This window comes from Canis lupus, chromosome 10 (assembly GCF_011100685.1).
Source record: "Canis lupus familiaris isolate Mischka breed German Shepherd chromosome 10, alternate assembly UU_Cfam_GSD_1.0, whole genome shotgun sequence".
Classification (NCBI taxonomy): domain Eukaryota; kingdom Metazoa; phylum Chordata; class Mammalia; order Carnivora; family Canidae; genus Canis; species Canis lupus.
In genome coordinates this window covers 9,060,405-9,086,466 of record NC_049231.1, presented here as the reverse complement: position 1 = coordinate 9,086,466, position 26,062 = coordinate 9,060,405, and the positions used below count along the sequence as shown (strand labels likewise).

At 42.3% G+C, this 26,062-nt stretch overlaps 1 protein-coding gene across 1 annotated transcript in view; it reads right to left on the bottom strand.

The window, feature by feature from the left end:
• Positions 1 to 1,098: 1,098 nt before the first annotated feature.
• Positions 1,099 to 26,062, bottom strand: part of IRAK3 (interleukin 1 receptor associated kinase 3) — a 45,565-nt gene continuing 20,601 nt past the window's right edge. Inside the window, exons 6-12 of the mRNA XM_038549565.1 lie at positions 24,186 to 24,250; positions 19,639 to 19,753; positions 18,502 to 18,620; positions 4,520 to 4,718; positions 4,211 to 4,273; positions 3,959 to 4,123; positions 1,099 to 2,261 (exon numbers count right to left, since the gene is read on the bottom strand). Of these exons, the coding sequence (XP_038405493.1) occupies positions 1,752 to 2,261; positions 3,959 to 4,123; positions 4,211 to 4,273; positions 4,520 to 4,718; positions 18,502 to 18,620; positions 19,639 to 19,753; positions 24,186 to 24,250 (1,236 nt within the window). The 3' untranslated portion in view covers positions 1,099 to 1,751. The remainder of the gene's footprint in view (positions 2,262 to 3,958; positions 4,124 to 4,210; positions 4,274 to 4,519; positions 4,719 to 18,501; positions 18,621 to 19,638; positions 19,754 to 24,185; positions 24,251 to 26,062) is intronic.

Here is a 26,062-nt window from a genome sequence, read left to right as displayed (position 1 = left end):
CAATGTTTACCATAGCTGAATTTCTTATTATGTGGGTTCTTAGAGACAATTTAATTCAACTTCACTTGTAAGGAAACAACAGCTCTGTACAGGCTAATGTGGGCCTTGAAGAGATGAGTCCTACACACTCAGGGAATGTGACAGAGTAATGTGTCCTCCCCTCCCCCCCCCCCCCCCCCCCCCCCCCAGCAGGATATCCATGTCCTAATCCCAGAAACCTATGAATGACTTTACAGGAGAAAAGAGACATTGCAGATGTGATTAAATTAAGTGTCCTGAGATGCAGAGATTTCTGTGGATTATCTGAGTGGGCCCAACACAAACACAAGGATCCTTAAGAGAAGCAGGAGGCCCAAAGTAAGAGAAAAAGGTGATGAAGAAAAGATCAAAGAGAGAAAGAAAGAGAAATCTTCAAAGATTCAAAGATGCCACATACTGGCTCTGAGAATGGAGAAAGAGGCCACGAGTCAATGAATGCAGTCTCTAGAAGCTAGAAAAGGCAAGGGGACAAATTCTCCCCTAGAGTCTCCAGAAAGAACGTCAAGGACCTCTGACCGTCAGCACTGTAAAATAACTAAATTATATTGTTTGTCTGTTTTTTTTTTTTTTTTTTTTTTTTTTTTTTTTAAGTAATCTCTATACCCATTGTAGAGCTCAAACTCACAACCCTAAGATCAGGAGTCAGATGCTCTACCAACTGAGCCAGCCAGGCACCCCAACTTACACTGTTTTAACCCAGTAAGTTTGTTATAATTTGTTATAGCAACAAAAGGAAATTAATACAGGTAGTTTACAAGCCAGTCAGAGAGACTGGATGGCACAGGCAACTTTGATATAATTCAGAAAGTAACAAATATAAAATAGAAACACAAAAACAATGCTGTGGCAATGCTGATGAAGTGAGTACTTCTGGGTGGAGAGATTTAGGAAGCTTCCTGGAAGAGGCACTTCTGAGCCTTGAAGGACAGGTAGAATTTCCACAGGGGGAGATCCAGTAAACAGGAGGTAGAGGCACAGAGTTGGCTGGTATAGAATCAAACTAAAAGCTGACATCGGCCCTTGTGACCAGCGATTTTCTCAGAAATAAAAATTACCTGATTAAAATTTCATACATTCTACTCAAGATATAATAGTTTGCAAAAAAAAAATTGTAACAATAGCCAACAACTATATGATACATGATAAACTATCCTAAGAGTTTAAATACAGAAATACAGATCTTGGACAAGAATTCCCTCTTTCCACAGAACATGTCATAGTCGGGAGCGAATCTGGCTCATTTTCAGACAGGCAGGCTTGATAGGGATGAACAGAAAAAATACTAAGGGTTAACTGAAGTAAACAAAAGGGCAATTATTTAAAAAGGCATCTGCTAACATTTACAAATTAGACACTTCCTACAACCATCTCAAGCAAGCTAAACAGAACAATGGAATCTAACTGAACTGACCGTACATAGCAGACTGGAGGCTCTGAGGGCTCATGTTGATGATGACGAAGACAACAGAATCCAGTCCCTTTTTGGTAGGTTTTGTTTGTCTGAAGTCAAAGGTCATGATCTTAAGTAATTTTGAATGGCTCTAACTTAGACTAGGTTTAAGCCACTCTGTTTTGGGAATTGGGAAGGAAGGAATAACATCGTCCAGATTGTTGACCTGCATCACCCAAACTCACCATTGATAGTCCTCTTAGCATCACTTATGGTGACAATGTTTTCCCAAGACGATACCTGTCCTCGGGTGCCTTAGCAATTACTTGCTTTCTTCTTTATCGTCTGGTGAAATCGATTCCCTTTTATACTGTTCACATTCGTTCCAGGAAAATTCACAGGAACAGCTGGTCTCCACTGGCCTGCTCCTGTAAGAATGGCCTGGAGCTTCTACAGAAGGGTCCACATCCGTACCATAGGCCCCTGGGTCCTGGGATAGAGCTACATGCTTTGGAGACCCACTTTCTTTACAAGAAGAACTGGGCCTGTCGCAGGTATCCTCATTCCTCTCACTGCCTGTCTTTCGGTCAAAACCCAGAAACGTAACCTCAGACTGGCTGCATTCGAATGGAACTTTCTGAGTCACTCCAACTTTTCTCAAACCTTTATCATGAGGCAGTGAATGATTATTCTGGTTTTCATCATCTTCCACTGGAATACTTGGTACGTTCTCCAAGAAGAGAGGAGAAGGACACCTGAAGGACTTTAGGGAGGTGGGAGGATCTTCAGCAAAATATAAGCTGGCTTGAGTACTTTCAAGAGTAGTTAGGACCTGGTTAACCAAGAAGCAAACAAACATGGAGTTAAGCTTGAATAACCTCTCCTTTTACCTTATTTCCATCTACCTGCTAAGGAATGTTCTTGTATTTTCATGAAATAAATTCAACTATAGAGTTTTGAATGAGAAGGTATTGAAGATTAGCTTAAACCCCTTCAGTTTAATGAGTAAATTAAGAGACTTGAAACCAAATATAAAAGAAGCTGCAATGAAGTAAACATCAAGGGACCTGAGTTAAGGCTTAGATTTGCCCCCAGCTGCTGTGGGACCTTGGCTGGGTCTCTGTCCATTTTTCACTTCAACCTTAATATGTGGAGTACCGGAAAGTGTCAGAGGACGGGGGACCCAATCCGTAGTTCTCAAATGCCAGATTTACATATAGGAGCTTTCTTAAAATACAGATCCCCTGGTCCCAACCTAAAGATCATCACTGAAAAAAATATGAAGATAGGGGCCCAGGAATCTGTATTTTAAAAGCTTCTCCGTTGGTTTGGACATGCAGCCCAAACCAAGAACTACTGACCTGATTTAAAAGAACATGTAGCCTCCCTTCACACACACGTCATTTTTAAAAATATATTTAGAGAGCTTTACTATTTGCAAAGTGCCTTCACATGCATTACCTCGTTTATTCTGCACAAACAATACTGTTATCCTCATTTTACAGATAATAAAGCTGAGGCTCAGAAAAGATCACTAGCCAGGAAGGAGCAGATCTGTTGCTTGACCTCAGATCTGGCTCCCAACTCCAGGTTTCTTCCACTATATATCTCACAGCTCTTTTTAAAAGGCCCAAGATACCAGGTCACATAGCTCTCACTGGTGGTGCCAGGCCTAAAATATAGCTCTCCTGACTCCCATGCCAGTGCTCTTCATATTCTGATTGTGCTGATCTCTTGTTGAAAACCCTTTCATGGCTCTGCTGTAGATTCAGGATAAACCCAAAATCCCAGAATGGAATTCACGTCCCTCTATCACCTGGAACTTTCTATGATTTTAAGCACTCCAGCTTTTGCCTCACCACCTCCCACTTCCATGAACTACCTGCAGTATCAGTGCTGAAAAATCCGTTACCTCTGAGCTTTGCAAGTATAAATTCTCTTCGACTAAAATGCCTTTCTATTCTGACTCTATGCTCGCATGTTGACCTGGGCTTCCACCTACCATTATGCTTATCTCTCTGTATTGAAAAGCCACTTGAACTAATCTGACTCTCATTTGAGGCTGAGGGCAACAACTGTATCTTGATTACTGTTGCATCCTCCGTATCCAATACTAAGTCTGGCACATGCAAAGTAAGCACCAGCTACATATTTGTTGAACAAATAAACAACTAACTCAATGGATGATGAAATTGAAGAGTAAATTTTAAAAATCAATAGAGGAAATATGAAATGCATTTTTAATGGACCAAATCTCTTAATGAAGGTCGAATAAAATTCTCTCCAAGCTGCTCACTTCAGTCTTTTCATTAAATCTCTTGTGGTGCCCTATTCCCACGCAGCAACGACCTCTACCAGAATACCAAATAATGTGACTTGTTGACTTGGAAGAACCATTAGGTTAGAACTCTGTGTGAGGAGCTGGATTTGCCTCATTGATAAAGAATTCACTTAGACACACAATTTATCCAATTTAGATTTTTCCATGGTTCTGTGGGCTTGGTTTTGAGTAAAACCATGTGTACGCACTTCATCCATTGATGGTCTTAACTTTGCCCGCGAGGTAGCACACTGGCCTGCCAAAGAGAAGAGCTTGGCAGAGAAGTTCCGAGGACAGGGATGCACTTTCTTATCTAGAAATGAAAGACATGAATCGAGGCCTCTCTTCTCCATCAATTCCATAAGGAGATCCCTCTAGAAAGAGAAGAAGACAATTTATCTTTTAGAACTCTACCCCAAAAATGACCAAGAGATCGGAACAGAGATGAAGACGATTCTCACCAGCTGGATATGCTTTGGATCATCTAACACCACTTTACAGCCTGTTAGAACCTCCATTATTACCTATAAAGAATACAGAGAAAGTCAACTACAAACATATGTAAGATATATACGCAGAATTAGTTGCAGTGATTAACTTTAACAATAGATATCGTTCATTCTAATTAATGACTTTATATTTTACTCTTTGATTACACAAAATTAATGTATAAGACGAGTAACAGTCAAAAGCCCTTAAAAAGTTCTTAGAATTTAGAGCATTCCTGGGAATAAGCTTTCCTCCTTTGTTGACTGGTACTTGGTACTTACAATTCCAAAGCTATAGACATCCGTTTTAATGGAAAGTTTGCCCTGTCTGATGTACTCTTCAGGCATGTACCACAGATGTTTACTGCTGCTGCTGGCCACGCTTATGGTACAGCTCTGGTGTTCCAGGTGGGGTCGGAAGTGCGCCATGCCAAAATCAGTTAGCTTGGGTTGAAACTGATCATCCAAAAGTATGTTTGCACTAAAATCATGATCGAGGACAAACAAGACAAAAACATCACAATGACATTCCGGTGGGAAAAAAACGACAAGCTCACCTTCATTTCTGGTTAATGCCAAACACTAACAAAACAAAGCCACGCACAGTTTTTCATGAGCTAGGGGTATTTTCTTATTCTTCTTAAAGTATAAATACAAGTAGTATATAAAACTCTAAAATGAAAACCTGGGTGCCTGGGTGGCTCAGTCAGTTGAGCGACTGACTGTTGATTTCAGCTCAGGTCATGGTCTCAGGGTCCTGAGGTCTCAGCCCCTGTTGGGGCTCCATGCTCAGCAGGCAGTCTGCTTGGGATTCTCTTTCTCCCTCTCTTCTCCATCTCTCCCCCGCTTCATCCGCACACTCTCTAGCTCCCGTGCTGCCTCCCTCTCTCTCTCAAATAAATAAATCCCTTAAAAAAATGAAATAAAATGGAGACCTGACCTAGGAATAGTGCACTTTTCAAGTGTATAGATACATATAGGGCGTTGGCAGATAAAGCTGATGCTTTGTCAACAGGAAAAACTAAAGTTAACCAAAGCCACTTTCCTTGCGCCCTTCTGATACGCAGTAAGACCACTAACTGGGTTTTAATCAGCTAACAATCAAGTGCCTGTGATGTGCACAGAGCTCAGGAGCTTATCAGCTTATCAGCCTATCAGCAACGAGCCACCAACCTGCAGAGATGTGAGGAATCTTTGGCAGCCCCGTCTTACGGATAACCCTGGTCTACTGTCCCAGCTCTATGGACTTTCCAGGGACTAATGACAAAAATGTCTTTGAGTCTTATTTATTTATTTGTTTGTTTGTTTGTTTATTTATTCTTAAAAGATTTTATTTATTTATTCATAGAGACACACACAGAGAGAGAGGCAGCGACACAGGCTCCATGCAGAGTTCCGGACGCAGGACTCAATCCAGGGTCTCCAGGATCACACCCCGGGCTGCAGGCAGCGCTAAACCGCTGCGCCACTGGGGCTGCCCTTGAGTCTTATTTAAAACATAAAAGGGCACCTGGGTGGCTCAGTAGGTTGGGCATCTGCCTTTGGCTCGGGTCAGGATCCCAGGGTCCTGGGATTGCCTGGCATTGGGCTCCCTGCTCAGCAGGGAGCCTGCTTCTCCCTCTCCATCCGCCATTCCCCTTTCTTGTGCTCTCTGGTTCTCTCTATCTCTCTGTCAGATAAATAAAAAAATATATTTTTCAAAAAATTAAAAAAAACCAAGTATCTACAGAGGTAAAGGCAAGGTGCTTAGAGTCAGTTTTGTCTCCTTGTCACAGAAAAATCTTAATAATCACTCAATATCTTGGCTGACAGTAAGGTAAGCATCAGCTTACTTTTACCTTCAAAGCGCCGCCACAGCAGGGATGGGAAAGGTTAAGCCCATGCATTTCACGTGGCCCACAGCCGGCGTGAGTCCCAGCCTGCCTTTCTCTGGCAATGTGGCCACGGGGGTTACTATACCCCATACGCCTCAATGTTGTCCTCACATGTGAAATGGGGCAAACAACAGAATTCACAGAACTGAATATAAGCAGCCTACTACCCAGCATAGGATAATGTTCAATAAATGAGAGGGAAGATGAAAATCAGTAACTCATGGTAAGAGAGCAGATGGGTATTGATAAAAGAGGTGGGGAGGTGGGCCAAGAGAGGGTGATCTATTTCTCAGTTTTGCTTGGGGCTATTCAGAGCTGGCTTTTTTGTTCTCTGAAACCAAAGCTGCTAATACTAGGCCTGCCCATCCAAAATGCCAAGTGGTATATTTGTATACTACATATTGTTATCAAAGGTGGTAAGAGCAAGGTGCCTGGATGGCACCATTGGTCAAGCGTCCAACTCTTGATTTCCGGTCAAATCATGATCTCAGGGTCATGAGATTGAGCCCGGCATTGGACTCCACACTCAAGGCAAAGTCTGCTTGAGATTCTCTCTCCTTCTCCCTCTGTCCCTCCCACTCATGTCTCTCTCTCTTTTCTCTCTGTAAAATAAATAATTTTTTTAATGCAGTAATAGCTACAGGATAAGAACAAGAAATTCTTAATCCTGAACAAATACTGGACCTTACAAAAGTTCCAGAAGTCCTTGCTGTCCCTGTACATGTAGGCTGACAGGAAGAACCTGGCTTCGCAGTCTGAGTTGCAGGTGTTCTAACCATCCAGAGTATTCAGAGTCCTAGTTCTATTTCGAGATTCAGAGTTGAGGCCTTTAAGAATTCTAGTGCGGGCTTTGTCTACAACAAAGTTGACAACAGCATGAAGACATTCCCCAGGACCCTTTATGAAGAACACATTCTAAACTTGATGTCACTCTCTGTCCTTTAAGTGTGGCCAGGAGAATTGCAAAATCCAAAGAGCTCACCTCATTTATCAGTCCTAGGACGTTTATCTATTGTGTGACCCTTGCGTTTATAAGAACGTCAGTGAGGGCCTAACCCTTCAGTCTCATATCAGTAATCATAGTTCTCAGTCTTCTCCTTGCCTTGTCTTTTCTTCATATATTTGAAACACGGCAGCTTCTAAGGCCAGCCTGGGTCCAACTCATTTTTGTCACTCATCATCCATCTCACTTGGAAAATAGTGTTTTGTTTTGTTTTTTTAAAGATTTTATTTATTTACTCATGAGAGACACACAGAGAGAAGCAGAGATACAGGCAGAGGGAGAATCAGGCTTCTTGCAAGAAGGCTGTTGAGGGTCTCGATCCTAGGACCCCGGGATCATGCCCTGAGCCAAAGGCAGACACTCAACTGCTGGGCCACCCAGGCGTCCGGGAAAATACTGTTGACTATCCTGACAAACCTCTGAACATGAGGAGTCCACTAGAGCCAGCCCCTGCCTTCTCTCCAGTTCCAGATAAGAACATTTAGTTCATAATTACTTCTTCCATAGGTATGTGTGCACTTCAGCTGTTCCCACCAAGGTGGGCCTTCTGGAGACCCCTTGATCATTTCGGAGGGCTGGGGGCTCTAATGCAGGAGCTTGCCAGCTGTGCCAGGAGGTGAGACGGGCAGAGAGGTCCCATTCCCAGAACCCCACCCTCTCCCCCTCCACTTCTGCTGCACTGACCACCCAGCTCTCTTCTGCACACATCCCCACCCTCTGCACGCACATGCTTGATTTCAGCAGAGAAGGACAGGAAAACCCTGAATGCCAGAGTTTCAGTGTCAAACATCTTGCCCTCTTCTTCCTCAACTCCAGCTCTAAAAAGCTTAGACCCACGAGGATGCAAAAGCTGAATTTATAAAACACTTAGAATTCCTGAAGAATAGATCTTTCCTGGGCACAAAAGAAAAAAAAAGGCAAGCATCAAAAACAAAATCCACAATCTGATTCTTTTATTTGACCCTCAGCAAAGCTGGTGGGGAGCTTTGAGCAACTGTTGACTCACGCTTCAGACACACTTAAGGAAAGTGGGGTAACCACAAGGGGTGATGCAATAAAACCCACAGAGGACTGTGGGCCAGTGAGAGGGCATCAGTAAGAATCTAGGGCACTGCATTTACACTTTCAATGAAGATAGTTGATGAAAAGACAAGTTGTTCACCAGCAGGCTTTAGTGCATAACACGAATTTTGAGTGCAGTGTTCTAAATAAAAGTTCTAAATAAAAGTCAACAGTGGCTGAGGAAGAAGCATGTTCTGTTTAAGAAAGTAGGAACTGCAAAAGCCCCATCAACAACGAGCTCTGCCCGGATTCCTTCCCTCACTGCAGCCCTAAATAGAGCATTCATACACCGCCTTCAGCCATCATACAAGGTCAATGGAGTATGTTTGTCCCGTGGGGGTAAAGACAGACCAGTAAAATAAAGACAACATAAAATAACTACAATCCTATAACAATATAGTTGAACAAAAGGGCAGCTCTCTAGCTACCGTGCTTACCAAGGAGATAGACAAGAAACACGTAATGGCCTACGCTGTCAATTTAGGGTTTTCACAACCTATTTCTTCTATTCTTTCCCACAAAGCTACTTGCTGAAACACAGACCATCACCTTTCTTTTTTTTTTTTTTAAGATTTTATGTATTTATTCATGAGAGACACAGAGAGAGAGAGGCAGAGACACAGGCAGAGGGAGAAGCAGGCTCCCTGTGAGGAGCCCGATGTGGGACTCGATCCTGGGACCTTGGGATCACGCCCTGAGCCAAAGGCAGATGCTCAACATCTGAGCCACTCAGGTGTCCCTCTAAATAATTCTTCTAGTAGAAGGATCGGGGTGGTACACGGAGGAGACGGGGAAAATCCTACACAAGGTGGTCAGTTTGCATCCTGACTCTGGAGAGTAACATATTTCATCTCTCTCTTGCCAAGGGCCTCCACCACAATTCTCTCTGGAGACTTGAACCTCCCACAGGGTACAAGAATTGCTTTCTTTGCTCACCAGTCTTTCTCCTGATTTAGCCAAAGCCCAGGGGCCTAAAATGTACATATAAACCATGATGATGCATCTAGATTATAGCGCAGAATTGGAATCTAAGTGCAAATACACATTTGACATGTAAGCACATGACTGGTTTTTTAAAATATGAATTTTTAAAGGATTTTAGGGGGAGTTATTGGTGCAAAGCAGCCTAGTCCCTGAGTGCCTGGAAAACTCTCTGGAAAAGTCTGGACTCCAACAAATTGGACTCAGAGATAAAGAGGACCCGCTGGCCTCTTCATGACAGCCTGAGGCAACAGGACATCTTGCCGTCTGTGTCACTGCTGTTACAACACCAAGACACCCCTCTCCAGATGAGGCAAGAGCCAGCGTCTCAAGGAACCTATAGGTTACTGAAAAAGGGCATACACTCCCCACCCCAACCTTCAGCATGCAATATATCTGATGAAACTGAAGCTTTTTATTCCCCCTTTGGATTGTACAACCTTCTGCCTCTCTTCCATTGAACCCAGACAGGACTCAGGGACAGTATTAAAGGCTGCTGTTGCTTGACTGATGACTTATGAGACCTACGCTCAGCCATTAAATGGGTATTCCTGCATTAAATGTGAAATCTGGTCTCCAACCAAACTAGCATGACTTCCTTAAGGCTCAGTTTCCTCGTGGGTAAAAAGATCTGAGAATGCTTACCTCTCTGGGTTGTTACGAGGATTAAATGAAAAAATGTAATCAGAGTTCCTGATACACAGGGAGGGCCTCGGAATATACTCTGAAGGATGTAGGCTGGCCTTTGTCCATCTTACACCTGCCTTAAAATCCCAAGAAACTTGGTTGGGTATCTGTAGAAGTTCAAGGCACCAATGTGAAGTGACAAAGGTACAGGGGGTTGCAACAATGACCCTGGAGATCTAAGGATCCTTGGGTTAATTAGTTTCAGGGCATCTGCTGAGTTTCAAAATAGTTCCAGAGTTCTGGAAGAACCTGATTTAAAGTATCATTTCCAGATACTCTATGATCATGGAGAGAAAAAAGGGGTGTTTGGCACATATGCGTGCATGCGTGTATGCACGCCTGTGTATAAATAAATGAATGTTGGGGTTTAAAAACACTGATGATAAACAAAAATCAAAGGAAAAATTTAAGTTTATGTACGATTTAGCTGCGCTGGCATCTCTTCGGAAAAAAATAGACATATTTGGAAATTTTATAAGAAGGGAGACACTTGAGGAAAATAGGAAAATCTGAAGGAAAAGAATTTTTATATCTAAAATGTTTCTGAAAAACAAAAGTGGGTGTTTTTTGGGAGGTGGGGGGAGATGGGAAAGGAGAAGGAGGAGACTCGTCAATTAAACAATGAACTAATCAAACCAACAGACTTTGCATTCCCTGCAGATTTTGCATCCCTACTAGACACGGAGCTGCTGCTTCTACTAGACACCATCAGGTCTGGGGGGAAAGGCGGAGGGGCAAGGGTGTCACGGTCCTAGGAAGGGGCCACCGCCCTGTGGCCTCCTCGCCTCCCTCCCAGCCACCAGGGCTCTCGTCCCTCACGAAGGAAATTCCCCACGCACCCTACTACCACCAGGCGTCTCTGATCCAATTCCCTTTTTAAAAAATTCATTTGTGAGCACATGGATTTCCCCCTCTTCCCTTTCCTAGACCACCTCCCTCGTACGAAAGGCTGTTTCACTTGGCAGGAGACACATGGCAATACGGCCGGAGAACATGATCTTATAGGAAACATTAGAAATGTTCACCGAGATTATCTCGGCTTTGGAAACATTAACAGGAATGAATGCCTGGGCTGAAAAATGCCGAGGATAAAATGCATTTCAATTTAAAATCGTTCATAAATGTGAAAACAATTAAGCTGGCTAAGGGATAGGCTGGAAATAACAAGGAGGTTTACTGCTTTCAGATGCTTTTATGTGATCCTGTAATTCAAAAACATCTTCGTTTCCCAAATAACAGAGACTTTGCCAAGAACAGAGACTTCAACTCTTCAAGATTCTTTTCTTCAAATCCTTTTTCCTCCTTAAATTCCACCATCTGGAAATGAATTTTGTTTTTATAACATTCTCTTTGAAGAGTTCACATTACTAAGACATTTTTGGGCTAACTAAACCACCAGACTTCTTGAAAATACCTTTGAAATGTGGGCTTGGCTTCCTCCTTGGGTGTTCTGCAGCTGTGTCCTTGACAGTGTCTCCTTAGAAGATATTTATTCTCGCTGCTTGAACAAGACGAAGATTCCGAATGCAGACTTTCAGGCCTACTCTCCCTCTCAAAGCCTCCTGCCTACCACTGCCATTTTCACTAGGAATCCAACGTCAGCATTTCCAAACTTGCACATCCTAGTTACGGTCTCTTCCCCATCCAATCTCCCGGTCTCTGCCCATGAAACCAGCACGCTCCCAGGAATCCCGGCCAGGAACACTGCATTGCCTCAAAAGACCATGATTGTTGGACCCACACAAACATGGAACTCCGCCTCCTTCCCCATCTACAGACATGGGACAGAGGCAGATGACAAACCGCTGTGACTCTGAGATAAGGCCAACCATGTGCACACTCAGGGCTGCTGGGAGGAGTGAGTTATTCGGTAGGCTTTCAGGTCAGGTGTGAAGTCAGGCTGGCTTTCACAGAGTTCCCTAAGCTGTCTGCAGCCCATCGGCTGCCCCGACTGCATGAGCACATACCAGTGCAGGTGGGATAGACGGTGCTTATCACTGTCTGGGCACTTTCCCTTCACCTGCAGAGTACTCTTCTTCCCTCCCTTATTTTCATTCAAATCCCCTATTGCCGCCTACACACCCCTTCCTCCATGAAGTCTGCGCCCCACCACTCTGAATTCCAGTGGCACCCCCTTTCTCAAAGTTCCCGTGGTGCAGCCTGCACTATACCATGTGGCGCTTGCTCAGAGACCAGCTTCTGTTGTTTACATAAGCTTAAAGTCTAGCCTATAGAAGACACCAAGCAAACATCTGTCGATATAATCAGTTTGTTAATTAAGAGAATTTGAAACCATAAGTGGACCCAGAACACTCTGCACATGGCAGATTTATGGCCCAAATGCTGCCAAAGCATCTCTTCCTATTTTCTTGGCAGACATCACTAACTGAGTTCAGAATGCACCCACCCCCAGGTTCCCTTTCAACCTTGCAGGTGGGAAGTCAGTACCAATCAATCAGCGGTGGAATGTGAGATGAAACAGATTTGTCATCACTGCTAGAGTGTAATCATTTCCTTTTCAGATGAGGTAAATGAGCCCACATGCTCGAAATGACTTGGTTTTTGCAAAATAGCTTGCTAATGGCAGAGCCAGGACTGAAGTCTAACCCTCCTTTCTGTTTGCTACTCTTTCAATTTACCACAGTGAACTGAAAAAAACACCTTTTATTCAGCTACTCATAAAAGACTAAGAAACTGTTGATCACCAAGCAAAAGTGAAATGAAATTTATCTCTTCTTTTCCTCAGGTACGTACAGATCATTGCAGTGGCAAAATAATGGTTAATGGGTGAGTCACAGGAAGACAGATTTTTAGCTCAAAATAAATGGAGTTGCAATCGTTAGGGTTGCACCCCAATGGAGCATGAACAACACACTGTGCAAGGGTCCAAGGACAGGCTGGATGAGACATGTAGAGTCGGTCTCCATGAAGTAGGAGGGATTACAGTTACTGCCAAGCCTTGGCCTGGGCTTTGCATTCATTATCTCACTTCATCCCCACAACTCTGGGAGGAGGTGCAGTAGTCACCCATTTCCAGACAAACCCTTAAATAAAAATAAAAAAAAAACATGATATAGAAGTAAAAAATAAACCATTATTAAAAAGCCATAGCCTCTCCATCTAAATAAAAACTTGTTATATTTTGATAGGTTTTCATCTTCTGTTTTAAAGTAGGCTCTGTGCCCAGCACAGAGCCCAGTGCAGGACTTGAACTCATGACCCTGAGATCAAGCCCTGAGCTGAAAGCAAGAGCTGGTGGCTTACCCGGCTGAGCACCTAGGCGCCCCTTAATCTTGTTAAAAAATTCATGAGTTTGTAGTTCTATAAAGTTACAACTGTATACTATATACTAGTTCAATTTGGCTTTTTTCACTTAATCTTACTTAATGCACATTGTTCCATGTTATTCCATACTATTAAAAACATTGTTTAGTAAAGTCAAATAATGTATGACAAACTCTCCTGCAATTCATCAGTTTGAGATCCAAATGCAGAAAATAAAGGTAACAGTATCTTCCATTTCATACTCCATCAAAAAGAAAAAAAGGGCACTGACTTCGTCGTCCTAGAGAAGGTCACTGTTAAACACATTTTGAGATGTCCTTTATCGAGCCAACTATCAGGGCTGTGCAACGAAATGACATTGCTTCTAGAAGCTGCCCTTCCTTACAAAGAATGAGAAAATTGATAGGACACAGGCAGGAGAACAGGAACCTCAGATTTTCCTCAAAGCACCAAGCTGTACAAACAGGGACCAAGAGCCAGGAAGGCCCAAGTTTAGAGCAGAGTGAAGAGCTCATTTAAAAGATTCGGGAGGGTAATCTGGGTCAGCCAATTCACATTTGGTCAAGACGGCTGGAGGCTGAATGTCATTACCGTCAGATGTTCGGTGCCCTGAATGAAATGAATTGGTCTCATTCCAGGGTCTAGAGAACAGGTGCACACAAGGAAGGGGTGGGGAATCTACTGTTAGAGTTGGTACTAATTAACATCCTTGCTGGCAGGCTCAGCGGAGAGGCCAAGAGTTCACTGGCTGGAGAAGGGGCTGCTTTGTTCTGGAATAGACAGGGACATACTGATGAGTCCTCTGAAATCAAAATCTCAGAGAAATGCCCAGAGTCCAGGAACTCCACATCCTGACATGTTCCCGGGGTGGACATAGTGCCACATAGATGGTTATGTTTGAGTCCTTGAACCCTTTGGAAGCCCCCGAAAGGCAACAATCATCAGCAGCCCCTTCACCAACTACAAAAATGAAATACATTGTTAGCACATTTCCAGTTTAAATCCTGCCTCTTCCATGAAATGCTCCATCTCGGACCCTCTCTTGGGTCCCATTGGGATCCATTCTCAATCTCTCTTGGTGTTGCGTACCTGTAATGCTGCTGGGCACTCTGTCTGGCAGGGTTACTGGAATTATTTTATAGTTGGCCACATCCAGAGAAGCCCCTGAGATCTAGCCTGGAAGAAATAGCCTCCTTCTAAGTATGAGACACTGTAAGAGACTCCACAATCATTCTGTTCCCACCTATAGTCCCAGAAATGCTCGAGTCCCTCGTAAGAGCCTAGCTTATCTTACCAAGGTCCTCAGGCTGGTTCACCCCTGCCCCCCAACATTCCTCATCCCTCCCAGAAGCCCCTTCCTTCATTCTTGTCCCTTCCTCTCCACTCAACCCATCTGTCTCGCTTTCATTATACTCTTGGCAACTCTTTACTCGACTCTTCCCCTTGAACAAATGATTGCCTCCACTAGGAATATTCTCTCCTGTTCTTTCAACCAACCTACTGCCTTGGCCCATCTGGGCTCGGAACTCTGTCATTAGAATGAGGCTTCTCAGCCCAGGCAGGCATTGGGCATCTTTAGTGGTGCCCTATATATTTTTCTGTGTTTGTGTTACTGCTCTGATAACCAGGTTGAACCTTCAAGGACAAGACGATGATCACTGACATCTACCCCATGTGTTCTAATACGATGCTCTGCATACAGCAGATGTTCCATAAGTATTTGTAAATTAAACATGATTTTCAAAATGTTCAATAAACATGTTGACATAGAAGTGATTTTTCTTAAAACAGAGCTTAGTTTGTGGGTCTACTTCTCTCTCTCCTTTTAAAGATGTTATTTATTTGTTTGTTTATTTATGTGAGGCACAGAGAGAAAGGTAGAGACACAGGCAGAGAGAGAAGCAGGTTCCCTGTGGGGAGCCCCATGTGGGACTCTATTCCAGTCCCTGTGGGACTCTTTGGCCTTGAGCTGAAGGCAGACTCTCGACCACTGAGCCATCCAGGTGCCCCATGTGGGTCTACTTTTCAAACACAATAGATAGATGATAGAGGTAAGTACCAAGTATAGAATGTTTGTGTCCCCCTCCAAATTCATATACTGAAACCCTAACCCCCAGGAGGATGGTAGGTAGAGGTGAGACCTTTGGGAGGTGATTGGGTCAAGAGGGCAGGGCCCTCACAATTGGCATTAGTACCCATATAAAAGAAGGCCCAGAGAGACCCCTTGCCCCTTCCATTCTATGAGAACACAGAGAAAAGATGGGCATCTATGAATCAGAAAGTGGATCCTCACTAGACACAGAATCAGCTGGTGCCATGGTCTTGGACGTCCAGCCTTCAGAACCATGAGAAATGAAAGCGTGTTGTTTATAAGCCACCCGTTTTCTAGTATTTTGGTTATAGTGTCCCGAATGGAATCAGACAGTGGGTAGAAGAGGGGTAAGTAAAAAAACAGATTGGCCATCATATCTCTTAGCCTTTACCGCCGCTATTCCTACCATGTCTTCACTAATTATAAGAGAAGCTACCATTTGATGAGTGTGTGATGAGTGCATACTCTTTGCCAAGCACCATATGTATTTTATTTCATTTAATCCTAAGAGATAGATGCTATTACTCTTATTAGCATCATGCAGAGGGAAAAACTGAGGCTTCCAGAAATTTGCTGAGAACCACGTTAAGCGGAGAGTCAGCTTCTTAAATCAGATGTCTCGGAGACACCAGGAGATAGTGAGCTAAGAGGAAGGGGTGAGAAGAAGGTGGGGAGGAAAGTAGATGAAAAAGAAAAATGATTTGGTTCCGTTTTGCAGAGCACACGGCAGTCAATCTGTCCCCGTGAGGGCAGTGGCCGCAGGGGTGTGGCTCAGATCCCTCCTTCAGGACCCAGGGACACCACAGGTCCCCAGCCAGGGAGGGGTGGCTGTTGACAGCGCACTAACCCCTACCTGGAACCTGCCCTTGGTAGGAGGGAACTGCCTCGTCCAAGTCATAGTCACAGCCCCACACGCAGGGCTAGTCAGACGCAGGGGTGCAGAAGCCCAAGCGCCTGCTCCACTTTGGCAAGTTCTCGAAGGGCCACCCAGCACCAGTGCTCCCTATGGCGTTGATTAGGCCTCCACTCCAAGACCCCAGCGCAGCTTCTCCGGTTGCCCCAGTCCACCTTGCTCCATCCCTCCCTTACTTCTATGGTTCCTGGGAACACTCTAAAAAACCTCCTGCCGGGCAATCTGTCCTCTGAGCCTACTTCCTGGGAACCTGGCCAAAGACACCTACCCACACCGAGAAAGCGGGTATCAGGGCCAGGGCCTGAGCTCTCACCTGATCCCTGGAGAGAGATGCTGCTGGGCAGGCCCACAGCTGTGGTGATGCTGGCTCGGCCACAGGCTGAGGCCAGGTCTGGACCCCTCCACCCTGACACTCCCTTTGTGCCAGTGGGTGCCTTTCTCTGCCCTCACAAGTACCAGAACCTTGATCTATCATTTCTCACCCCTCTCCCATCAAGCTCTCCTTTCAGGAAAGGATTTGATGAACTCAGTCACCCAAAAGAAAAATGAATATTAATGTATTACCGCCTGCGGCTGAAAATAAGCGAGGCTCATTTTAAGTATAAACCAAAGGAAGGACAGGTGTAGAGGAAAATGCTGGATATTTATTTATGCAGATACGACATACATAAGCATCCACTATGCTGAGCTGGGGGTGAGGAAGGGGGATTGCTTCTGCCCTTTGGAACTGACCCCCCGACACCATGGCTGTGCATCTGGGTCCCAGGTCCCGAGAGGGAGCACCCACTGTGTGCTGATTCTATGGGGCCACCAGAGCTGATGAACTGTCACACCGCCACGGGAGCAGATGGCCCTGGCTTGTTTCTGCACACCCCCAGGACTCCGGAAAAATCTAGAGTCTTTTTATATAGAGTTCATTTCACCAGAAACACAAAGAAGTAAGCAACCAGTCCCTCTTTTGCTCACCTCAAAAGCACACTAAAAGCTTTTTTTTTCAAGATCCCAGGGGATGGTTCAGAAGAGACAGAAGCCTTTTAAATTCAGTTATCCCTGCTAGGCAGCAAAGGTGTATTTATCTACTTTTGACTGATTCGAGATGAAGGGCACACGGGAAAAATTCACCAGGGGGATTTTGCTACAGAGTATCTACTCTCTGTCTGAATGATTCTTTAGGTCTAACTGGAGAAAAAAAAAAGAAAGAAAGAAAGAAAGAGAGAGAGAGAAAGAGAAAAGAAAAAGAAAAAAGAAGAAGAAAAAAGAAAAAAGAAAGAAAGAAGAAGCCAAAACAAACTACGCCCGAAAAACATAACACAACGCACCGACCCCACATAACTACGCCCTAACTGCCTCATGCTGATCATACATCCTTCCGTCCTCCGCCCTCCTACCTCCCTACCGCCTCCCCAACCTCCCTCCCTCCACCCACCCTCCCCCCGCCACCCCGCCCTCCCTCCCTCCAGCCCCCCTAACGACACTCCCGCACCCGCCTAAGACGTTGCTTCTAATTTTCTCATGTCTCAAAAATGAACAGCAGAGTCTCGGCTTGGCTTGTCACACATGAATAGGTAAAGCTAGGAGGCTGCAGGCTCCGTGGAATCAGCAAGACCCTGGGGACTCAGTGACAAAGAATTTTAATTACCGTCGACTGTCTACTGCTGTTATCTTGCTGGGAATCTCCATAGAAGTCACTTAACCTTCCCTTAAAACTCACTTATGAAGAAAAAAGGGAGATTCATACAGGTTCATTTCAAAGTTTAGTGTCAGGTATAATTAATAAAATACACAAAACTGTCTATCCTACGTTATTCGTTAATAATTCCCAAAGATAATATAAACTCTCCCTTTGGCCATATAAATGTAGCATTTTACATTGGGTAGATACAATTTTCATTAATAAAAAAATTGACTCTCTATAATGTACACCTGAAACTAATTAGGAGTCATATGCCATTATACTTCACTAAGAAAAAAGTCAGATTTTAAATACTTAGATGAGAATTTTTTTTCTTTTTTAATTCTATTTATCTTGAGAAAGAGAGAGCGAGCACATACACAGCAGGCGCGGGGGGTGCAAGGGGTGAGGGAGAGAGAGAATCCCAAGCAGACTCCACACTGAGCACGCGGAGCCCCACACAGGCTGATCCGTGACCCTGAGACCATCACCTGGAGACCATGACCCAAGCCAAAACCAAGAGTTGGATGCTTAACTGACTGAGTCATCCAGGCGCCCCCTCTTAGATGAGAATTCTTAATCCTTATACACACACGTACCAGGGAAACTGCAGGTAGAAAATAGCGTGAAGTCTGACTCACCTGTGCTGATGAAAAGGGCTTTTGGGTGCAACCTCAAGCTTTGGGATAATTTACCTTGATACACTGCCACAGATGACTGAGCACGGCTCCGTGTTGTGCAAGTACTGAATGGCTCTGGCTGTTCCCAATAAAACACTGATTCGAATGTGCCAAGAGAGTGGGGCCGTGTTACCCTAAAAAGACAACAGTAGTTGGTTTAGGAGTGGAAGGTATGTACCCACACCTAGAGGTATGCCAAAAGAGAAGCAGATGGTGAGGTGGGGTGAGGTAGGGGAATGAACATTTTGGTTTGCCATAACCTATTTGTAATTTGAGATACGTTTTCCTCTACTACCAACAGTTCTAGGCCTTTTCGTAGTCAATGGGAATATCCAATAATTTTAACATTAGTTTAATCAAAATATGGCTCGTAAGGTAACTAGGTTTAAATGTTCATTAAATAAGGGGCCACTAGGCGGCAGTTGGGTAAGCATTTGACTATCAGTTCAGGTCTTGATCTCAGGGTCATAAGTTCAAGCTCAACAATGGGATCCACCCTGGGTATGGAGGCTACTTACAATATTTTTTCATTAAATAAGATTTAAAAATTACTTGTGGCATCATAGTGTGGGTAATTGAGAATACTCTGTTTTTATACTTACCCTAACTAAAATTTGACCTTAAACATACACACATACCAGGGAAATTGCAGGTAGAAAATAGCATGAAGTCTGACTCACACTTCATTCATATTGAGAATGAATTTTTAAGCTTCTCTTTCAAAAACATGAGAAATCAAGGCATTATTCAACCTCTTTCTCTTTAAGGAGGTTATATCACCTTTATGTCTACCCTTTGTACTGAACGCTACTTTGTGCGAAGCTATGTGAGTAAGAAATAAGGGTAGTTAATGTAAACTCATTTGAGATATGGAATCAATCAATAAGGAGTAAGGACTCAGCAAGTCTTTTGGCCACCGTGCTGCACAGCACACAGTCACTCAGGTATTTAGGCAGGCTTTTTTCTTTTTTTTTTTTTTTTTAGAGTAAAATAATTAATCATGGAAAGTCCTCTACTTCCTTGGGAAACACATTGTTGGCTATCCCTTCATGTGAATCCATAGTGGCCTGCTGGATCCTACAGGAGGTTTCAGCAGCTTCTCCAGGGCTTCAGGGGGTTAGAGCATCAAGGGGGGGTCAAGGTGTGACTTACTACACACTGCAATCTGTCAGAAAGGGATCCGTTTCTCATATATGGATATACCAAGCAGAACTTCTCATTCTCTGTAAAATAAGCAGCCAACTCCAGTATGTTTGGATGATGAAACCTTGAGAGAAAAGATGTTTAAATCCATCAGATTATTTATTCAAATAGGAAACGAACCGCACTGTGGTCTGGGGGCAATAGGGTGGGCTGGGGAATGGGTGTAAAGCAGAATATAGATTTGGCCCAGGGGGAAGTAATCTCATTGGACACATGGCACAGATTTATTCCCCAAATTGGTCTAAAGAGCGCAGCTCTGCTGAGCAGAGAGTCTGATACAGGCCTCGATCTCACGATTCTGAGGTCATAACCTAGGCAGAAACCAAGAGTTGGACGCTTGGCCAACTGACCCACACAGACGCCCCAAAACTATTTCTTGAATGGCTGTATCATCACAGTGGAACCCAGGTAACAACTGTGAAATATAAAACGTGAACTTCACGTGTTCCACAAACTCAGTTCAATTTAATTATTTATTGAATGCCTACTATGTTCTAGGCATGCTTGGGGAAATTAAAATAAAGCTTTTTTTTTTTTAAAGATTCTATTTATAAAACCTTATTATTAGTTTCTTCAATGGCAAAACTTTCCTATAAAACACACATACGCACGTCTTCAGATTTCTTTCCTTCCTCCTTCCTTAAAGAAGTATGTCTTGTATGTGTGTGTATGGACCCGCACAGAGACATATTTTACTTTTAAACAGATCAAAAATGCCTATGGCATAAGACCCCTTATACCTAGTATAATGCAGACTCTCACTACGAAATGAAAAGCAATGGACTGAAAAAGAATTGAGCTGGCGTATCTGGCTGCCTAAACAACTGATCTATACCACTGCCTGGTCCGTCTTGCACCTTAAAATAATTCAGAGACAGAAATCTTTTTTGGAAAGCAGATAGCAGACCTCATATAGACACAGCCATGGCCTGGTGCTCTGCTCTCCTGCTCACAGAGCAGAAATGACCATTTGCTTATTTTTATTTTTTTATTTTTTATTTTTTAATTTTTTTTTTCATTTGCTTATTTTTAGATATGACCAATCTAGCAGAAAAACGGACATGGTACAAGTCAGGGAGGTGTGGAACGTGGAGCAGCCATAGAGAAAGACTGCTGACTTTGTATCTACGGACCCTTCTCACCTATCCTTTCACTACAAATTTTGAAGTCAATGGGATTTTAGATTATATAGAGCTCAATGTATTCGGATACAGTAATTTTAAAATCAATTCAACAAGTATTTGTTGAGTGCCAGCTGCAGACAAAACCTGCCAGGAACCATGTTGTAGTACATCAACAGACTTGAACGACAGACAAACCTGGTTTGAATCTCTGGTCTTCTTTTTAGCAGCTGTGTGAACTTGGGCACGTGATTTAATTAATCTCCGTGAGCCTGTTAATCTTTGCTATGGTCTGAGTTGTGTCTCTCCCGACACACCTTCACCCTCCCTCCACCCAGTTCCCATTTAAAGCCCAAACTCCAACGTAAAGGTGTTTGGAGAGGCCTTTGAGAGCCAGTCAGGGTCACGATTAGATCCCTCACGATGGGATCAGTGCACTTATATGAAGAAAAACTGGAGAATCTGCTCCTTCTCTCTCCATCATGTCTGGACAGAATTAGAAGACCCTTGTCCGCAAGCCATAAAGAGCACCCCATCAAGAACCAAATCTGCTTTGATTGTGGACTTCTCAGCCTCCAGAACCACAAGAAAGTAAATTCTGTTTAAGTCACCCTGTCTCTTTTGTGATGGCAGCGCTAACAGATGAATATTCTTCAACTCTAAACAATAATTAAAACATCACTTCCCAGAACGCCTGGGTGGCTCAGTGGTTGAGCATCTGCCTTTGGCTCAGGTGGTAATCCCAGGGCCCTAGGATAGAATCCTGCATCGGGCTCCCTGCAGGGAGTCTGCTTCTCCGTCTGCCTCTTTCTGTGTGTCTCTCATGAATAAATAAGTAAAATCTTTTTTAAAATTTTTTAAAAATAAAACACCACTTCCCAAGTTTCTTATGAAAATTAAATGAAAAGTTAACTACTTAGCCAAATGTCAGGTCCTTAAAAATTATTAGCTCCCTTCCCACCCCTTGGGAAAGGAGAGAAAAAAAGGAATCCGATGCCACATCCCAACGAGTTTACAATCCTAAGGGACAATGGTTAAGAAATTCCCTTAAAAAAAAAAAAAAAAAGAAATTCCCTTAATATTGAACAAAAAAAAACTCATCTTCAGGTCTCAGCTTAGACGTGACTTTCTCTGGAGCTCCCAGGTTACCACGCTCCCCTCTCTCAGCACTCTATACTTCATCTCACCACTTCGCTTACTGAAATTGCCTGTTTACTTATGTACTTCTCTCCTAACCCCACCCCAGGCAGCATGTTGTGGGAGGAGAGGGCTATATCTGATTTATTCATTAATAAATATCTGAGAAGGAGACTGAAGATGATTTAGGAAAGGAGTTGGAGCTTCTCAAAAAGGTGGGATCCACTTCCGTTTCCACATCTTCAAAATGAGGATAAGAGTATTTACTTCACAGGACTGTTGTAAGGATTAAAGAATGTAAAGTACTTGGAATAAAGCCTAAAACTAAATAAATATTAGCAATATAAATAATAATAGCACACCAAGAATATTCAAGATCATAGAGTGGTTAATTCTCTCTAAAGTCATATATAAATACCTTCCAGAACAAATCCAACTGGATCAGATATATAAATGTAGAAAATGAAACCATAAAAGTACTTGAAAAAAACATGGTAGAATTATTTTATAACTTTTCACTAGAGAAGGTCTTTGAAACTGTGATATAAAATCCACAATCCATAAAAGAAAATATAGATTAAATTCAACTACATTAAAACCATTTCCACAGAGCAAAAACTAGAATAGGCAAAGACAAATGTCAATCTGGTAAATATATATATATATATATATTTGTATTTCATGAGATTAAGACTAATTTTCTCTAATATATAAAATGCTCCTACAGATCATTAAGAAAAATACCAATAGCCTAATATTTTTTTAAATGGGCAAAGAATAGCATCAGATATTTCACAGAAAGGAAATATGTCTCCTAATATGTGAAAAGATTCACTCATAATACACGAAGAAATTTAAACCATACTGAGAAACCATTTTCACCTAGCACACTGGCAAAAATTAAAAGTAAAGAATAAACGCTATATTGGCAAAAATATGGGAGCCAGGAACTCATATGTATGCCTGCTGTAAGTGTAAATTGGTACTTCTTTTGGAGGAGAATTTGGTGTTATGCAACACATATAACCATTTGACCCTGTAATTATATTTATGGGAACTTAGATATACTCAAACGGGTACAAAATAACATACAGACAAGCTTTCCTTATTGCAGCATCGTGACTTTCTAATATTAAAAGATTAGGAAAAAACCCTAAAACTCCATCAATATGAGAATGGGTAATTAAATTACAAGACTGAATACAATGGAATATCAAAATAAGCAAAGTGAACAATGTATCTCTGCTACCCCTGGTGTGAAAATAAGAAAACTAAATACATACATGCTCATGCATAAAGTTATCTCTGGGAAGACATACAGAAAACTGGTAACTGTTGCCCTGGGGAAATCAGCTGGGTGGTTACAGATAATAGTGGGGAAAAACAGTCTGTTTTTGGTTTACCCTTTGGCACTTTTGGAATTTTGAAATATTCCGACTTATTATATATGCATTAACAAATAAATAAAACTTAAATACAGAAAGCTTCTACTATTATGATTTGGGTTTTAGTTATTTGTTGACTAAATGATATGCAGTAAGTTTTTTATGATTAGACTTCTAATATTTTGATTTCTGGTCTGGGGCCTAAAAGAAGGATGTAGTACAATGCCTCCTCCACCACCCACTTCACATATTGCTTTAGAAAACATCTGAAAAGAACATTTTCTTTTCATAAAGGGTGATGAGTGAGCTCTATAGGGTTAAGGGCCTTCGATGAGCAAGGCTGCACAGCTGCAGATATGAATATATATGAAAATGAAGTCATTTTAGTTTGTCTCTGAGGACTCCCAGGCTCATGAATGAATTCCCAGAAAATAATATGCACATCAAAAGCACTTGATTTCTTTGTCTAAACTCTCTTCCTGAAGAGGGTTATACTGATGAAACAGTTTCTTGACTAAAATGTCTCTAAGGAAGGGGGAAATGGTAAAATATATACAACTCTAATGTTCTAGGAGTTATTTTACATTCAGCCATGTTAGTCGCACATGATTTAACCCACTTCCTGGTGACGGTTTCTTGTTAAAATGTGTTCAAGTGAATTGTGTGAATGGTCTATTTTAAAATATATTCTCAGGACTATGCGAAAGCAGATGTCAAAAACATACCCAATGTTCAAATATCCAACCCACATTTATTGCATGCCAGCCATGCCAAGCACTGTGCTGTAGAATCAAAGATGCAAAAAGATGAAAACCAGGCACAGAGGGAAAACTTGCAGACGAAATATACTCACAGTAGTAAAACTTCAAGCTCAGATAAAAACCGCTTCCATTGTTTCTTACATTGCATTTTTTTCTCCTAAATATCACACAGAAAAATAAGAAAAGAAAATTAAGCAAAGGATCTGTAATTCTGGGATTCTTAACCCAGGCTCTAGTCTTCCTGAAACACAGCTGATGTTTTTGATGTAAATGCATATAAACATTTTTCTGGGGAAAGGATCCTTAGCTGTCATCAGATTTGCAAAAATCCATCAACTCCCCAGCCGATTGAGAACCACTGCTCTTGAGTTCGAAGTCTTTCATGCAACGTGTCACGTTGCTATACTTTACATTCAAACCCTTTTACCATATTCTGTATGCATTTTCATAAATTCAAAAGTTTTATATATGTATTTAAATAAAATCCCATGCTAGAACCTGCCCACTTGATCTCACAGAGAATCCAGTTTGTCTTGGCTGCATTCTGGTTAGAAGTGATTTTACTAATTTGGCATTTACCATTTGGGTCATTTGGATATGACAATTCCAGTTTACCTTCGTATTAATTTTGAAAAAAAAAATGGGCTTACTAAGACACTGAAAAATATAACTCCTTACTTCAAAGGAGTTTCAGAAGCTAGCCCAGTGCCTGACACGTAATTGAATAAATATGAATTATTTATTAGTTTACTGAATAAATTAATGAATTTGATGATATTGTATGAGCACCTACTCTCTACCTGGTATTGTTCTTGATGGCTTGCTAACCCTTATGTCCCGGCAGGTCTCTGCATCTCCAGGTCCTAACTTCTACTAAGAAAGAGTTAAATATTCTTAGGCTCCATCAGCTGTAAGTTTCTATCATTTGTAAATTGAAAGACAGGGCAGGGTTTTTAGAGCTCTGTTCTCAGGAAGAAAGGGAGAGAAATCCAACAGGAATTCTGGAAGCTATTTTCCAAGTTAATCCAGGAAGTCAGAAACAATAAACTAGGCTAACAAATCATTTTCAAGGACCGTTTTATGAGAATTTACATTTTAAAAACCCATTGTCCTGGGAGCCAGGTGGATTGGGTCTCAGTCCTATTTCTAACACTCAATATTTGTGACTTTGTGTCACTTAATATCCGTGAGGTCATTGTTTTCTTTTTTTTTTTTTTTTTTGAGGTCATTGTTTTCTTAATCTGAAAAATGAAGGGGTTAGTTTTTGTGTTCATGCTAACCTAGTACTCTTAATGCTCAAGGTTTGATCTGTGAATGAGGAATCATTTCACTGGGAGCTGGCGAGGAATGCTGAATATCAGGTCCCTACGAGGTCTGCTGAATCAGAATCAACACTGTAAGAGCTCCAGGTGATCTGTACGCACCTAACTCACGCATCTTGTACATTCCCCCACTTCAGTCCCTTGAAGAAAGGTTACTGGAGTTAATGTCCCAATATTACAAAACCACATTTCTTTAAAAAACAAATGCTCTGTGGCTAAGTCTTCATTAAATTATCCCATCTTTCCTGATGAGTGTGTGTGTGTGTGCGCACATGCATGCACTTAGGACTTTGTACGGTCTCTAAGTCTTTGGTAACTTTGTCAGCTCTTGTCTTTTTACTCCTAGAGATTAGCAACTACATTCATCAAAAGGACGTACATGCGTCATTCAGTTCACTTAATGAACACTCATTGAGCAACTTCCATGGGCCAGGCTCTGTAAGAAGGCTCTGGGATACAAAGATAAATAAGACTCTTCAAAGAAAACCATCTAGTCCATTGGGAGAGGTGGATGAAGAAATCAGTATTAGGAGATAATGCTATGATGCTGTGGCTGCACATTGGAGGGTCACCAAAACCATACCGGAAGGCAATCAAGCAAATGATCATTGTGGGACAGGAATTCTGGGACAGGAAACAAAGGAGAT